A 17,762-nucleotide genomic window follows, 5' to 3' on the forward strand; every position below is an offset into this window, starting at 1 on the left:
GCAAACAAAGGATGACGGAAACCTTCTTGATCTGCTAGATGAACGATCACAAGACGTGCCTGCTTTGAAGAGATGGATGGAGCAGCGAGATAGATGGCTGAGCAGCGACACACAGAACGAGCTCATAGAAATTATGGCTCACAGCGTTCAGCGGGGCATCATAAGAGACGTCAGATGTGTTCCCCTCTATGGGATAATCGCTGACGGCACTACCGATGTAACAGGGAATGAGCAATTCACATTTTGTGTGCGGTGGGTAGATGGGATTACACTGGAAGTTCGTGAGGAATTTCTTGGCATGTACAATGCACCAGACAGTAGAGCTGAGACCTTGTATAGAGCCGTGAAGGACATGATTTTGCGTTTAGGTCTGGACTTCCATAACCTAAGGGCGCACTGTTTTGATGGGGCCGCGAATATGGCAGGCAGATTTACCGGCGTGCAGAAAAGGATCACGGACTCTGGACCGCGGTCAATATTTGTACACTGCAGTAACCACTGTCTAGACTTGGCACTCCAGGAGGTCGCAAGGAACTGCGAGGTTGTCGGCGATGCTCTGAACATTGTAAAGGATGTTTCCCATGCAATACTCGAATCTAAAAACAGGAAGACTGTTTATTCGAACGTTGTCCTTTTTCCGGGTAATGATGCCAATGAGCAGGATTGTTCCAGGCCGAACACTTTGCTACCATTGTGTCCAACGAGGTGGACAGTAAGAGTGAAATCAATGGAAAGGTTTATCGAGAACTATGAAAGGGTGCAGGCGACATTGCAGGAACTGGTACAAGTTCAAAGCTCTCTCATTGGCACCAGCAAGACAGCACTGAAAGGATATGAGAAAGCATTGGGGAAGTTCGAAACTTTATTGGGAATCAACCTTTCTATAGCCCTATTTGGCCCATGCGAGGAGCTAGCGAGGATGCTTCAACGCCCAGTTTATCGCGCTGCAGGAGCAAAAGAGGCAGCAGAGGCTCTTTGTGACAGCTTGTACAAGCTACGGTCTGACGCCGCATTTGGCGTCCTATGGCAGCGGACGCACTCAAGAGCAACACAGTTAGAGCTATAGGAGCCTCGAGTGCCCCGAGTCTCGCAGCCGCCGAGAAAGATTCAATTCACAGACAAGCCTCAGGAGCCTGCAGCGCTTGACTGCAAGTCATTACATAGAAAAGAGTTTTTTTGCCGCTATCGATCGGATTACCAGCGAGATCCGAAGGCGATTCGAACAGCCTGGCATGGAGCAGCTGATTAGTCTGGAGCGCATTCTGACTGACGCTGCTGGAGGTCGAAACTTCGCGGCACACGACTTAAATGAGCGTTTAGGAGCACACGCTGCAGATTTTGACACCAGTAGACTTTCAGCGCAACTTGTGCTTCTCCCAACGCTCCTGCGTGACCAGGGCCCGGCCGCAAGCGAACGCATTTTGCAAATTCTACAGGGGAAGTCTGCAGACATGCGTGAAATGATGGATCAAGTTGTACGGTACCTGCAACTCGTGTTCTCTGTACCTGCGTCAGCTGCTTCAGGAGAGCGCTCTTTCAGTGCCCTGAGGCGAGTAAAAACATTTTTGCGCAATCGAATGACGCAGAGGAGGCTGACGCACCTTCTCCTGCTGCACGTGCACAAGAGGAGAGCTGCGGACCTGCAACTGGATGTCATTATGAAAGAGTTCGTGTCCAGAACGGCAGAACGAACAGCAACTTTTGGCCTCCTTTGATATCCTCTCCTGCCCGACACCCCCTTGTCATACCAGCCACGAAGCTCATCAATGCGTGGGAATATTCTTGTACTTAGTGCCTAAGCTTTACCTTACTGTGGGAGCGAATGCAGAAACAAATGAACGACTTTTTTCAGCTTTCGCACCCGTTCGTTTTTCGTTTCGAACGCGTCATTTGCTTAGTCTGCGCATGGTTTGGGAACTTCAGAAATTGCAAACCATTTTTAAAGTGCATGATAATGCAGAATAAGCAAGAATGCAAATATCTAAAATTTAATACTGTTGAAATTACTCATTAAATTAATAATAATATTAATTAATGATAATATTAACATTATCATTAATGAAAAGTAACATAAATAAATAACAATAGAATATTATAATTATAACATATTGACACAAAAATAAATACATAAGTAAATACGACATAGAAACACGACCAGGCTTGCCCCCCCCCACTCCCAAAAAAGTTCCGGAGTCCCTGCGACGGCATGATGGGTTCTGTGTCACTCCGTTGACCAATTGCAGCTCTGAACGAAATCATCATTTTAACGCCTCGATAATGTCCTCGATAGTGCGTTGCTCGTTAAAGACGCTCGAGTCTTAACTGGAATATCACCAATGCCAAACTATTAAAAAATGATTAAGGTTAATATGCACACAAGCTATTAAATCGAAAGCTCACGAACAAGCGATATTGTTGACGCAGTAATTTTATGTTAACTGAGAATATATTGTAATGTAACTCAGATCCCAAATAAATTGCACTCTCATATTTCTGCCTCATTTCGACAAAAAACGAGCCGTACTCGCTGATAAATGCATCATCTTCACCACTAATACTAAGAACGCTGAGAGACAAGAACTAGGGAAAGAATAATTCGGCAGCTCAAGTGCATTGTGAATATGGACTGAACATTGCAGTTTTGCTCATCTCTCTGAAACTCCTCAACGGAGCGTAAAAGTAATTTCCTTTCATACAAGTTTACGGATCCTTTCTCTCTACAGTACATAGCGAAGCGCACAGTAATCAGTTTTCAAGACTGCTGCATTTCCTGGTCATGTTCTGGCATCTACAAATGTTTCACACAGAATCAGTTCGATTTCAGCTTATTTTAAATTGATAAACAGAAAGCAAGGCGACCAACGCAATTTAAGTCTATTACGAACCTGGCTCTTTCGGGTTTCTTGCTGAAATTGTGCTGCATGCTTACAAGAGTAGAAATTAGCTTAAACTCAGTGTACGTGTACGTCATTTTTAGCTTTTCAGTTGTTTCGCGCAGCTTTAATGCACTCAAGCAGTAGAGATGGGCAGAAATGTAGCCGTCTCCATTTTTTTTTTATAGTAGTGCAATGAAAACATTAAATTCAGCAACAAACAGGGTGCCACAAAAAACAGTAACCAAGGCGCTAATATTACGGGAGTGCATTGTGAATTCTGATGGAATGGCTCATGGGTCAGGAAATAACTTTTTTCTTTTAAAGGGTAATGATATGCACTAAACACTACATTGCACTGGATAGGCGCAACCCGAAGACCCAAGCTCGAAAATAAATGAAGCTTTGGCGTATAAACAGACAGGCTTTCCTTCATCATCGTAAGTTGCTTCGGATGATTGAGACTATCTTATACGCACAAATAAAACTGAAATAAACGACACATTGTATCGCACTGATGAACCCATCTTTAACAACAACCCAAATTCAGTGGTGGTTGTTACCTAGCTTGAATAAAATGAAAGCGCGTATAATAGACGGAATCGCCCGCACTGCCTGTAGCTCGAAGCGTCTTAACACGTGCTTGGGCTGGCAGTGCTCAATTTCTGCTCAGTAGACCCACCCTTGAAAATATTTCGAGAACTCCGCGTACACTCGAGCGATGAGAGGTGAGAACTGCTGCATAAGCAGTGGTCGACTGTCGTTTGATACCCTCCTCTGCGCCATCTTCCCCAAAGGTTCAAATGTATTGAATTCCCTTCGTTTGCCTGAAACTTCTGTACACTCGGTACAGGTTTACTAGACAACTTCGAAACAAAACTGTTTTTTTCTTTATTCGGAATCTCCTGAAGCGTGCGGCCCATAAGCAACAAAGAAAGTTTAAATTTCATATCAATATTACAAACTGTTACTGTATCTGACGTGCAATCAGTAATGCTATAGCATTTACATCGCTTTTTTAGCCAGTTCTACGAATAACTTCGAAGTACAGAAAGGGAAACTTATTGATAGTCATTTCGCAGTGCATTCCGTGTGCAACATAAATGAGACCACATTCACGGTAGCATCTGCGTATTTACCTATACTGCGTAATAGCTGGCTATATATTTCTCCTCGCTATCATCTCCCTGTGTCCCGGCAACAATCTTTTCCTTCCCTTTTTTCTTTTTTTTTAAATAAACCAGTACTACTAATAGAAAAGCTAACGCATACTGCAAGGAAGATGAGTAACAGTCGAGGAAAGAAAAGTCTCGCCGCGCTCCTTGTCCCTGAGAGCGGAAGAGCTATGGGGCCCCGAGAACATGGAAAAATGTATGCCGCATGGGTAGGGTAACATGGGCAGAGGGGGGCGTATGTAAGAAGAATGCAAGCAACCCGCACATTGAAAACGCCGAAGCCTGTCGCCCCGCATGCGGGCAGCGTTACCGTGGAGCACTGCTGGGAAACATGTTGGGTGACCTTCCCTCAGTCAGAGGAGAAAAGGAAAAGAGGGCAAGCGCGGCTCCATGCCGAACAGAAGACGCGAAGCACTGTTTCTTTTTATACATTTTATACTTTTCCCTTCGCTCTTTAGGTCACGTGCCTCTCTATTTGGATTGGCTATTTGCTCTCCTAAAGTCGAAGACGAAGCCGCAGTTGCCGCTGACTCTAGCCGTAGCCACCGTAGCTGTCTATCTGTTTACAACGCTTTTTGAATTCGGTTGTGCTCAGCGATTAATTCGTCGTGCACGCTTCATGGCTGTGTGACGCTGCTGTGAGCGATACCTTCGCGAAAGAGTCAACGTCTGAAAGAAACAGCGCACGCCAGATCTTCGCGTTCAGCTCATCGTACGGATTCTTTGCGCAAAATTTGAACCATACATGTAAGTGACCTTTTCGTTTGGTCGTACGTGGTTTTCACCTACCATCAAATTATGGTGTATTGAATAACGATGTTTTATCACTGATTGTGTGCGCGAGCCGGTACTTGTTGCTGTTTTTTTTTTTTGGGGGGGGGGGGGGGGGGGGCGACTGCGTAGCGGCTGGAGGGAGCCGATTCGTGTAAAACGCACGATCATTCTCACTGCTTTCTTTCGCTGCAGGCTCTGACCCATCGGATCCTCCGCGCAAGAATATTGTCTGTCCTCTCTTCAACGCAACGTGTTTGTCCCTCCTGACGACCATTCAGGATGAGGTATGTCCAAAGCAGTCTCCGTTCATAACAGGGCGAGTAAATTAGTGTGCACGCTTCTGTGGCACGACGTACTGCGCGAAGTGCTCATATCTACCGCAGCACTGTATCTGATTCTCATTGGACAGTAAACCTGTTGCAATTTTAGCGCTACAAGAAGACTCCACTTGCCAGGACGCTTTTTTTTTTCTTCTCTCGTGTGTGAATGGACGGCGTAATTTTTTTTTTTTTTTTTACTGTTGAGCAAAAAGCAAACGATAAAACAGTAAACGTGGAACGTAGATAGTCAAGAAATTCGCAGCTCATTTGTGTTGTGCGTTTCCTGGCGTGCGGCCTTTTTCGCACACACCTTGCAATATTCTTTGCTAACCCAGAGGGTGACTTACCATGCCAGCAGTTTTAGTGTATTCGAATGGAAGGTGCGTGTGCGAATGGTGCTAGTAACTTATCCTTCAGTCAGGCTGAGGACTAATGGTGAAAAGTGGTCTTTTTTAGTTCTTTTTGCAAGTGAGAAGGTCTGGGCTAGTTGGTGACCAAACATTTGACCACAAAAGCATACAGTCTGTCACCTCTTTTTGTGCTCTTGTATTCTCTTAAGTTCAGTTCAGCATGCCATCCTTGTGTGAGATTGTAGACTTTGTAGTGTAGTTTCTAAGCTTTATCTGTTATGAATATTTTGAACCTTGTAACCAGTAACAATATAGTTCTTTCTTCTACACTTGCTGTTGTTAGACAATAAGTTAATTATGTCAGGCACTTAGTGACAATTCGCTGGTACTCAGCGATTGTGGTGTAAAAAGTTTGTCTATGCTTACTGTGCGAGCAGCTGTCCGGTATAAACTAGTGCACTGCATCAGTTACATCTCTTACAAATACGTGACAAGTGCTGTTATGGATAAAATTTTGATTGAAATGTTGTGGTTTCTCACTGTCAAAATATTCCTGCCATTTTTTGAGCATGTGTGCTGCCATTATGTGGTTTAATTATTATACAAGTTATGGCCAACCATTTGACTAATGCCATCAATGGTGCTTCTCTTGCAGTGCTCCTGGCAGTAGGAGGGATGCAAAGGCGCACAAGCACTCATGCTCCTGCACTGAAGTTCAGCCTGGCTTCTTCAAAACCGCACAAGTAGTCAAGACTAGATTTGTGTGGTATGTATTTTATTATGTAATTATGACATTGTAGCAAGCTCATCATTGCTTGATGTCTCTCAGTGAACATAGTATATTATTTTGTGCAGCTACAGCCATTCTATTAGACAGATTTTGGAACCATTGGCTGTTTTGGAGGACTTAGTAGTGAAGGAATTTTTGAATATTGGTTTGAATAATTGTGATCTTTTTTTGTTGTGTGAAGTATCAATGCAGTTTTTTTTTCTTGAAAAAGTAGGCTGGACTTCAGGAAAGGTTTCATATTGAATTAGTTTGAGGGGTGCTGCCTGCAATTCATGTGCAGGAAAAGTCAGAAAAAAATGATGCACAGAATCCTTGGCAGGCTGGCATGCTACCAAGCAAATATGACTAGCACCATTTATGCATGTAAAGCCAAATGTGATGTGCAGGTGTATGAGACTGTTTGTCTTCTTTGCACTGTGAACACTTCCTTCTTCAGCAGGAAGGTGATGTTCACTGATGTGAATAATTTCCATAGCTGACATGAACCCATATTATTTTTGCATTTTCACAATGGAGTGAACTTAAAAATAATTAAGCTCAGGTGGCCTGCATGTGACAGCAGATATGGAAGGTAACTGTTCTAATAGGCATTTTCTCATGCTGTCAGTCAATATTTACAATTTCATCATGCTAAGCATTAAAAAATGTTATATAGAGGTTGCATTCTACTGTTCCGGCAAAATGTAATTCATGAGAATTACAGCTGCTGCATATTCTGCAAGCATTGGATAAAGCAGCACTATGTATATAAAAAGTCGAGGTGTAGAATTTGTTCGAGCAAAAATAGTGCTTTAGAAGGAGATTATTTTATGCTGCCCCTGTAATTAATGTAGTGTTTCAGTAAAAGCTGGTTGAGTAAGCAAAGCTTTTTGCACAGGCATAATGTAGAGAAATGTAGTATAAAACCATGCAGCTACGAACCTGAACTAAACCTACATTTATTATAATAATCCCTATAATTTTGTGTGTACGACGTCACCTGATTACCACATGAGTGGAGACGACTATTTAGATGAGTAAGCTGCCCTGGCAATTATTTCAGTTTTAGCCAGAAGCTTTTCCTTGTTTTCAAGGAGCGGTACCCTAAGATACGAACAGATACAAATGCCTTTATTTCAATATTAGGTGATGTTAGGAGGTGCACCCAAAAATACATTTACCCCTGAGTAAAGCTTAAATTTGGGCGAGTTGGTAAGCCCCTGTCACCCCTGTCACATACCCCTTATATACCCCTGTTATACCCCTGTCACACGGGCACCGCAAATGCCTTTGAGATTCAGGTCCTTATATCCAAAGGCGTAAGGAGCGCGGGTACACGCCACAAATGTTGCGCCTTGGCTGCTAAGGGCCTTTGAGGCGAAGGCGCCCTTCAGAGACCTTTGGAGCCCAAAGGCGCGGCCTTGGGGAACCTGTGATCACAGTGCCACTCAATGTCAAAAAGTAAAAGCAATAAAAAAATTAGATACAGCCAACAATGTTTGAAAACATGTTTTTTTAAATAAGAAAGGTGTGTCTGGCTTTGCTTTTACTACAGGTGTTTATATTTTATGCCCAGATTTTAGGACAGTGAAAGTGTTGCAGCAACACCGAGTGCCCCTGGTGGCCAAGGCAATACACAAAACCTGCTGCTGCTGATGAGAGTAGCTGCTGCAATTCTTTTAAGGAAGAAGTTATAATGAAAAAAAATTGTCCGAGCTCAACGAATGAACAGAATACACTTTAATTTTAAAACACTCACTTCAGCCGGCTCAAGCACAGCAGCGGGTGCTAAGCCTGAACGACAGTTACACCTTTGGGCTGCACCGTGTAGCTGCGTCGCTGCTCTTTTAAGCTTTTGCTCCTTTGAGGAATGCCGTTTGAAAAGGGTATTAGATTGGCTTGACAAAGGAGTGCGTCCTCTTTCTTATTATAATTTATAGTGCATAGCCTTTTTGTCATGTCCAAGCCTTTTTCCAGGAATTTAAACTGTTTCAAAAGGCAGCGACAATGGGATGCACCCAGAAAAGCCATCACAGGCACAAGCCTCCTGTTGTTTACTAATAGGAAACGAATTCACAGGTAATGTATGCAGGGAAAGCAGAACATACTGATAATTACAGCTGGCAATATCACTGACACTTAGCTAATCACCTACACTTCCCTTTTTATTCACATCATGGGCTACAAAACATATATCGGCTGTAAGGCCGCTGTGGCTAGCGCCGGGCGCTTTCGGCTTGCCTGGCACCGAAAGAGAAAGTGTGGAACTCCTTGGAAAGCTCTCGTGTGCACGCGCGCTCCTGATTGCATTCTAGCGCGCGGACAGGTCCTCCTCTCTCGTGACCTTGACCTAGCGGCGCGCGGCTGGGCGATTCTAGAAGCCGCGACAGCGTCCCGAAGGTGGGCGGAGAGGGGAGCAACAGTGTCAGTGCTGCGGCGCCTACTTCGTCTCCCAGTGCCCTCGCTCATCTCTTGAACATTCGGACGACGCTATAAGAGTGCGCGCAGCATGTTTTCACTCGGTTTTTGCATTGGGCTTCGAACGAGTGAAGTGGCAAGCCCCGGCTTCGATAAGCCGTGAGAAGAGAGCTTGGGGCTCATGTGTTTGTAGTGTCAAGCATGCTGCTTCAGTTTTATTCCCTGTGTGTGTGCCTGTCCTGTGTTTAAACGTTTGATAAAGTTGAACTTCTCTGTACCTGCCTCGTCTTCCGTGTGCCCATCGTCTGCACTTCGTGCTACACGTCATCCGTCAAATCACCTGCATCTCGGGGAAGAGAGGTGTAGGATAAGAACCTTTGAAAACCTTACTGGCGCAGTCTACAAGGATTTGGCAACCACCGGCACTCTGCAAGAGCCAGCCCGTATCGTGAGCGAGCGCAACGTCTTCCTGCGCTCATCTAGACCACCGGTCATTCAACGAGGGAGCGGAGTCGTGGACGCGTGCAGGGGACCTAGGGACCGTAAGCAGCGACAGTCCGAGGCACCGATGTCAAGGAGTGGCCCCTACAGAGAGGAGCGACGCGGCGGGGAGGAGCTACGGTTGCTCAGGTGAGCAGGATTTCTTTCGTCCGTTGGCTTGCGTAGCTCAGGCATTAGAGCTGGGAGGTGCGTGGCGTTGACTGGCAGCCCGAGAGGAGAATGGGTAAGAAGAAAGCAGGAGGAAGTAGTCAGATTGACACTCCAGGGACAGGCGCTAGTCAGCTTGACGCTCCAGGGACAGGCGCGAAAGACGCCACATTCACAATGAACCAGTCGCAGCTCGAGTACGAACTGAAGCTACGAGAGGCAGAGGCTCGAATAGCGGAAGTCCAAGCCTAGGCTAAAATAGCGGAAGCCCGAATAGCGGAAGTGGGAATTCGGAGACAGCAGATGGAGATAGAAGCAGCCGAGCGCACTGCGCTGCAAAATTCCCTGCATGGGCCAGTGAGTGGAAGGCTAGCCGCGATGGGCTCAGACCCCGATTAGCGTCCGCTATTAGGCTTAGACTCGGTCATTGAGTGCGCCAAAATCTTGAAGGGGTTCAAACTACCGAATGATGCGAAGGTGCCTTTATGGTTCGACGAGGTAGAAAAAATGTTTGCCAGCACCAGCAATGACAGAATGGGTCAGGTACCTCCTGCATGGGCTCGAGGCGGACGAATGCAACAGCTATGACACGGTGAAGGCCGCAGTGCTCAGCGAGCTAAAGCTAGCCCCGTCACAATACTTAGAGCGTTTCGAGAAGGCATGTAAGGGGAAGGCCGAGACTTGGATGCAGTTTGCCTCCCGTACGCGTACCTTCTTTGATTATTACCTCCGAGCCAGAAAGGCGGAACAAAAGAAGAAATAGTTTCTCTAATGATAGCAGACCGCATAAAATGCGGCCTTAGCGCTGAAGGATTAGAGTATATTCGTCTGCGCGAGGGCAAAAAGTGGCTTACACTTAAGGAGCTGGCGCACGAGCTCGACTCGTTCGAGGTTGCTAAGGGCAAAGGAAGAGCGGTGCGGCCAATTTCGGCAGCGCCTGAGAGCCCCAAGGAGGGCGAAGTAAGCACCAGAAAGCGGACGGGCTTCTTCGCATGTTACAAAGAGGGGCATATCGCTAGAAATTTTCTGTCCTCTGGGCAGATCGCCAATCGCAAGAAGGACAACGTCACCGCAAAGGGGGCGCGAACCAACAGGGTGGCAGTAGCAACCGAGGAAAGCAGAGAGGCTTGTGAGATAGTTCAAGGTGACGACGCGTTGGTCGCCGAGATAAAAACACGAGCAGAGAATGACTGCGTGCGGACCTCTAAGTTACAAGAAGTCGAGATAGAATGCGCCGGTGTGCCCACCAACGCCGTCGTCGACACGGGCGCGGAGATTACTGTGGTTAGAGAAGACATTGTGCCGAGTGAATATCGCAAGCCTGCAAGCAGGATCAAACTGGTCTGCGCCTTTCACAAGAAGGTTGATGCAGCGCTAGTCACTGTACCTATGAACTTGGAACGTCAGAGACTAACTGTGGAGACCCCCCAGAGAGCACACGTTGTGTGCGCCCTTACCAACGAGCTCTCGAAAGACCTGAATTGCTGGATCACGCGAGAGGACTGGGAGCTAATACAGCAACTGGACCACGGCAGTGAGACACGGGCCGTAAACCAGCTCACTGCGACTGGGCCCACAAACAATATTCGGGAGACTACGTGCCGTGAGCACTCTGAGGAGACAGCATGTAAGGAAAGCCCCGATATGACCCCCGATACGGTGATCGAACAAGACGCCGATGCACGCGACGCGGCGAGTCAACGTGTAAAATTACGCGAGGCTCAAATTGGCGACGACAGCTTGACAAAAGCGTGGACCGATGCCAAAGAAGGGAAGGGGGAATGTTTGTGTCTGACGGGCTACTCTTCCATCAGGACACAATCATAGGCACAAAGGTGAAGCAGCTTGTTTCGCCAGCTGAAGGGCCGAAGGATGTCCTGACGCTGGCACGCGACTCACTGTGGGGAGGCCACTTGGGCCCGAAGAAGACCAAACAAACCCAGAATAAAATACAGCTTCTTCTGGCCTGGACTAGAAGCAGACGTGGCCGAGCATTGTAAAACGTGTCACACGTGTCAGATTCGGTCGGATAGATTCCAAACTGACAGAATCCTTATTACACCGCTCACCAGACCTCCAGACCTGAACACCCCTTCCAGATCGTAAACGTCGACATGGTTGAACCTCTTGAGGTACCGTTGCCCCGAGGACACAAGTATGCCCTTTGCTTTGTCGACCTCTGTACCTGCTGGCCAGAAGTTGTGTGCTTGCGATCGTTACCAGCGAAGGCAAAATGCAGTGCCTTGCTAGAGATCTTTAGCCGTACCGGAAGGGATATGTTCGGACCAAAGGACGAGCTTCAAATCACAACTGACGCAGGAAATGGTGTCTAGGCTAGGCTGTTCACCTCGCTTTTTCATGCCAGAGCATCCCGAGAGCAATGGCACGGTGGAGAGATGGAACCGCTTATTAAAAAATATGCTGTACCACGTCATACAAAAAACCTAAGAAACGGAGACAGGTTGGTCCCTTATGTTCTTTGGGCATTAAGAGAAGTCCCCCACGAAACAACGGGTGTCGCACCATTCAGGTTGCTTTACAGTAGAAACCCGACAGGACTGCTCGCGATTCTACTAGGAACCTGGACAGGTGAAGTGCCATTCCTGAGGACCTTACGGGAGGAACCAGCGCGATATCTGAAGCAGTTACGCGAACAACTCGAGATCGCTGCGGACGAGGCCGGGCTCACAGCAAGCGCGCGGCAGGGTAGCTACGCGCAGTCTTACAACCGGGCGACACGGCAGAAAACGTTTGATGTCGGGGACCGTGTACTGCTCTTCGACACCGATCGTGACACAAAACTAGCGCCAAAGTGGCGGGGCTCCTTTACAGTTATTGCGCGCGAAAGGGAGCATTCTTAGCGGATCGACATTGGAGGGCGTACAAGCTCCATTGTACATGCAAATCGCCACCGACCGTACTACACTAGAACCGGGCACGTGGGTGTCGTTCTTGATGAAGACGCAGAGTTCAGGGAAGTAGAATACACACCCCGCATACCACATGGTAAAAGTATTGCTCCGCTGACTCAGGAACAACTAGCTCACTTAAGTGAGAAGCAGCGCGCTGATGTAGGGACTGTCTTCGCGAAATACTGTGACCTGTTTCGCGAGATGCCGGGTATTGCAAAGGTCGGAAAGCATCGCATCGGGCTAGAAGATGGGCACCAACCTAAATAATCATTCCCGTATAGAGTCCCAGAGCTTCTAAAGACCGAAGTCAGCCGACAAGTAAACAAACTCTCGGAAATGGGACTGATTTACCCAATCGAGATCAAGTACGCACACCCCGTCGTATGCGTCGGGAAGAAAGACTGTTCAGTGCGCCTCTGCATAGATTATCGCACTTTGAATGCGGCTACATGCACCGATGCATTTCCTATGGCGCACCCACAAGAGCTTGTACTGAAAGTCTGACATGCTAAGTTCATCACGCTAGTAGACTTACGTCGTGGGTACTGGCAAGTACCTATGGCCCCAGAGAGTCGGCATATGACTGCTTTTACCATGCATGACGGTCAATATGCCTGGCGCGTCATGCCATTCGGCTTGAAGAATGCGGCGGCATCGTTTCAAAAGATCATGAACACAGTGCTGGCAAAAGACCAAGATTATGCCACGGCATACCTAGACGATATAGCCATATTCTCCGTGACATGGCATGACCATTTGAAACAGCTAGATGCAGTTCTCCACCTACGTAAGGCAGGGTTTCGGGTGAGTGCGGAGAAATGCCAAATTGCGTGAAGTCACATTAAATACCTCAGCCAAGTTGTAGGTGGTGGAACGCATTCGCCGGGCCCAGAAAAGTTAGCGGCGATTAGAGATATCATGCCACCAACCACCAAAAAACAGCTTCGCAGTCTCCTTGGGCTCTGCAGCTACTGCCGCGAGTACGTAAAGAACTACGCAGAGGTAGCAGCGCCGTTAACAGCCTTGACGAAGCGAGGGGTACCCAACTTGATTCCATGGTCGGCCAAGGCACTGCGGGCACTGGAATGGCTGAAAAATTCACTTTGCCATGCGATGTCTCTGAGCACGCCAGACTTACAACAGCCGTTCCGGCTTTTTACAGATGCCTCCAAAATTGCAGCTGATGCTTGTCTCGCGCAAATGGGGAAAGATGGCCGGGAGAAGCCTATCGCATTTGCCAGCCACCGCTTCACCCCAACTCAGGCACGTTAGTCCACAATAGAACGAGAAGCATTTGCAATTATTTGGTCACTGGAAAAATTCGAGCACTGGGTATTCGAAGCACAGGTTCGCATAGTGTCGGACCATAACCCTCTTTCCCATCTTACCACGAGTACGGCATATGGCGCCAAACTCGCCAGGTGGGCACTTGCATTGCAGCGGTATAATGTCACAGTCAGCAACAGAAAAGTTTCGTCTAATGGAAACGCCGACGCGTTTTCCCGGCTCCCGAATTCTACTTGGCAAGATTAGTCTATTATGTAAGCCTGAGTCACGCACGCTGGTGGGCGTCAACGTTCCCGCTCACCTGTATGGATATGTTTGCCATTGTGTGCGTGGATGATTTGCGAACCGCCCAAAGACATTGTTCGTCACACTGTGAAAACTGCAAGATATTGGACTTGCCGCAAAAGCAGTGCACGTTGGAAATCGACAGTGCATTAGAACTGTGCATGTGAACTTCAGATGTTCAGCCGACGAGTCGCGGCCTTGAGTTTATGTTCAGATAGGCCGGACAAAAAAGCCCAGCAATCTTCTTATGGTGGGGCATGTAAGGCCGCTGCGGCTAGCGCCGGGTGCTCTCGGCGCGCCCGCTGCCGAAAGAGAAAGTGTGGAACTCTCTGGAAGGCTTTCGTGTGCACGCGCGCTCCCGATTGCTTTCCAGCGCACGGGCCAGGTCCTCCTCTCTCGGGACCATGACTTTGCGGTGCGCGGCTGAGCGATTCTAGAAGCCGCGAGCAGCGTCCCAAAGGTGGTGGAGAGGGGAACAACAGTGTCAGTTCCGCGGCACCTACTTCCTCTCCCAGTGCCCTCGCTCGCGTCTCGAACATTCGGATGACGCTATAACTGTGCACGCTGCATATTTTTATTCGGTTTTTGCGTTGGGCTTCGAACGAGCGAAGTCGCAAGCCGCGGTTTCAATAAGCTGTGAGAAAAGAGCTTGGAGCTCATGTGTTTGTAGTGTCAAGCGTGCTGCTTCAGTTTTATTCTGTGTCTGCGTGCCTGTCCTGTGTTTAAACGTTTGATAAAGTTGAACTTCCTTGTATCTGCCTCGTCTTCTGTGTGCCCATCGTCTGCACTTCATGCTACACGTCATCCGCCAAATCACCTGCACCTCGGGGAAGATGGGTGTAGGATAAGAACCTTTGAAAACCTTACTGTGGCATCAGGGACCAGAGCCATAGTGTTACCAGGGGCTGCATAAAACCTTAGCCACTGAATAAATCATACCACTGGGAAGACCAGGGGCTGCATAAAACCTTAGCCACTCAATAAATCAGACCACTGGGAAGGCAAACTCTGAAAGCAGAAATGAAAATTCGTAGATGATGGAATGGAAAAGCAGCAAACGAGCAGAAAGCAGCAAACGAGCAAAATTGCAGGTGAGGGATAAGACTTATTTAACAATGAAAGTAAATGAAAATAATATGGAGAACTAAATGCATGAGAATGCAAAGAAGGATTCGTTCACTTGCATTTTATTTTCTCACCTTTTACTAGTTTCCATTTCATACATGTCTTTTTGTTGTCACGACCCTCCCAGTAGTCCGGCATCGGGGATGCCTACAGTTTGACACTAGAGCTGGGAACAATATTCTGGATTTTTGTGATTTCTTAGTGGTTTTTTGTTTTGTTGGCCACAGCATGAATTTTTTTCTTGACAAGCCAGTGTGCTTGCGATTATGTGAGCATATGCGAGCAATTAAGTATTTGTTATTTGGGACGTCTTTTTGTTTTTTCTGCATATATTTTCTGATCTTGGTTCTCATTAATAAACAGTTAGAAGCCTGCACTTGTGGCATTGTTTTCATGCATCCCCCTTTATTCCTGCCTTTTGTGCAGTTTACATTTTTAGACATGAACTAAGCCCGTGGTCACGTCGTACTAAGCTTTGTAGTTGGAAAGTTTATTACATGTTTTCTTCTCTGTGCAGGTCAATTACATGGCGCGTACTGCCCCCACCTGTATGGAGAAGACTGCCGGGGCCATTGCTGTAATATGGTGTAGCATGTGGAAAAATAAACACGACGGTATATTTCTGTCCGATTGTTTGATAAATCCTCTGTGTGCATTCTGCAGTAGTACCTGCACCTGAACACGAGATGACACAGCTTACCTCAGATGTAAGATTTGTCTCAAGATTTCAACACTGCCTGCACTTCCAGAAAGACTACGGCTTGCACCCTATGGGTCAGCTTTAGTCCTGCAATCAATGGGCAGTTTTACGCTACAGAAGGGTAGGGCTCTTGTGTGGACTATATATATATATATATATATATATATATATATATATATATATATATATATATATATATATATATATATATATATACATACATATACACCACCGGATAGTGCATAGATAGCCTCTGCAATTGGGCATTACCCTATACTCTTAAAAGGGTAACATTATCCACCTTGTGAGGGTATGTAGTCAAGAGTTCGACGGAAATCCGTCTGGTCAGGCATGGTGATGCAATGAAGTGAAGTAGCAGTCACTGACCATAGTCGAAAAACTGCACGCCAACTACACGGCAGCAGTAAGAGAACGGCATTGCAAGGCATCGCATGAGAAGAAGATTGATGCTCTTCGGATTCCAAGGAAAGAGAACAAAAGACAGGTTGTGGTGAACCTCTCCTCCTACAAGCCAAGCGCAGCTGAAACCTCTGTCCTCTGCCGCGGTTTGAGCTTTAATACAGATCGCCCACCAGAAAAGAAAAAGGTAATCTGTGCGGTTGAGCGTGCGGTAAGCCTGCTACCTATGAACGTCCGAGATGAAGCCCGCACTCGCGCCATTGGCGTTCTCTCGAAGTGGCGGCATAAGCCCCTCTTCTCTGTGGCTGAGAAACGAGCCATACGCGACCTCAGAAGGAACCCGGAGATTGCCATCTTACCGGCAGACAAAGGGAATGCTACCGTCCTGCTCAACCGCAGTGAATACAATGACAAGATGATCGGTTTACTGAACGACGGCACCTACTTGTCTGTACCACGCGATCCTACGGCCAGATTGCAAACAAAATTGCAAGAACTGCTGGCGGGCCTATTTAAGCTCGTGCCCCCGGATAACAAGAAACTTTACTACCGCCTCCTATGCACAAATGGTTCGGCTCCTGCTATATACGGTCTACCGAAGATCCACAAGCCTGGAGTCCCCCTACGCCCGATAGTGGACTTCACAAGGTCGCCACTGTATCGACTTTCGGGGTACCTCCACGAAGTGTTCAGCCCTTTATCAGGAAAGACTAGGACGTACATCGGGAACTCTTCAAATTTTGTTCAGAAACTGCATGACCTGGAATTGGACGCAGAGGACGTAATGGTCTCCTTCGACGTCACGGCACTCTTCACCAGTGTCCCGGTTGACCTAGCCGTTTCCACGTGCGAGGAAGCGTTGGAGAAGGACAGCAATCTGGCAAGTCGTACGCCCTTCGACGTTCCAGAGCTGAGCACACTGCTACGGTTCTGCCTAAGCAATACGTATTTTTCCTTTAATTCAAAGTTCTACAGACAGACCCAAGGCACTGCGATGGGCGCTTCCATATCGGTCACCACAGCAAACCTCGTCATGGAAGCACTAGAGGACAAGGTATTGAATGCTTTCACTCCAGCACCCAAGGTCTTCTACCGGTATGTCGACGACTGTTTTTGCATATTAAGGAAAGAGGACGCGTCGCGGTTTCTACATGAACTAAACAGTGTCGAACCAAGCTTGAAGTTCACGGCCGAGTTTGAGCAAGAAAACCGCCTTCCCTTCTTGGATGTCCTGGTCGAGCGGAGGGACAATCGCCTTTCGTTCTCTGTGTACAGAAAGCCTACGCACACAGCCCAGTACTTAAATTTTCATTCCAATCATCCAGTTGCGCACAAAGCCTCCGTCGTCACATCACTGACCAAACGTGCGACACGTGTCTGCAAAAGCCGAGAAGATCAAGAAAAGGAGTTAAAAAGAGTGCACGAAGAACTGTCAGCCAATGGTTATCCGAGCCGCTTCATATCAAAGCTACAAGAACGAGCTGCACATCCAGCTACCACTGATTGTAGGACGTATCGAACACGAGCAGGCATTCCATACATGCCTGGTATCAGCGAAGCGTTGTCTCGTGTGTTCTCAAAATACGACTTACGCGTGGCCCACATGCCTGTCAGCAAGCTGCGGAATCAGCTAATGAATGTGAAAGACCGACTACCAAATGAGCAGTTTCCAGGAGTCGTCTACAAAATATCATGCCTGAACTGCA

At 47.3% G+C, this 17,762-nt stretch overlaps 1 protein-coding gene and 1 long non-coding RNA gene across 3 annotated transcripts in view; both read left to right on the plus strand.

Annotated features, from left to right (window-relative positions):
- Nucleotides 1-15,563, plus strand: part of LOC144112349 (uncharacterized) — a 59,377-nt gene extending 43,814 nt beyond the window's left edge. For both annotated transcript variants that reach the window (XR_013310224.1, XR_013310226.1), the window contains one exon: nucleotides 15,454-15,563. This is a non-coding gene — a long non-coding RNA (uncharacterized LOC144112349). The remainder of the gene's footprint in view (nucleotides 1-15,453) is intronic.
- LOC144112352 (uncharacterized) lies at nucleotides 419-1,829 on the plus strand. Its single transcript, XM_077645204.1, has 2 exons — nucleotides 419-693; nucleotides 1,094-1,829. Exons 1-2 carry the CDS (start codon nucleotides 419-421, stop codon nucleotides 1,713-1,715), a joined length of 897 nt encoding a protein of 298 aa, XP_077501330.1. The 3' UTR covers nucleotides 1,716-1,829.
- Nucleotides 15,564-17,762: the final 2,199 nt, after the last annotated feature.

This window comes from Amblyomma americanum, unplaced genomic scaffold, assembly GCF_052857255.1.
Source record: "Amblyomma americanum isolate KBUSLIRL-KWMA unplaced genomic scaffold, ASM5285725v1 scaffold_69, whole genome shotgun sequence".
NCBI classification, from domain to species: Eukaryota; Metazoa; Arthropoda; class Arachnida; order Ixodida; family Ixodidae; genus Amblyomma; species Amblyomma americanum.

What these genes read in the sequence shown, in the direction of transcription:
- LOC144112352 (XM_077645204.1), top strand. Translation starts at nt 419, where the DNA reads ATGGCAGGCAGATTTACCGGCGTGCAGAAAAGGATCACGGACTCTGGA. An exon ending in CCGAACACTTTGCTACCATT is followed by an intron (nt 694 to 1,093) that starts GTGTCCAACGAG and finishes CGAGTCTCGCAG; the next exon opens with CCGCCGAGAAAGATTCAATT.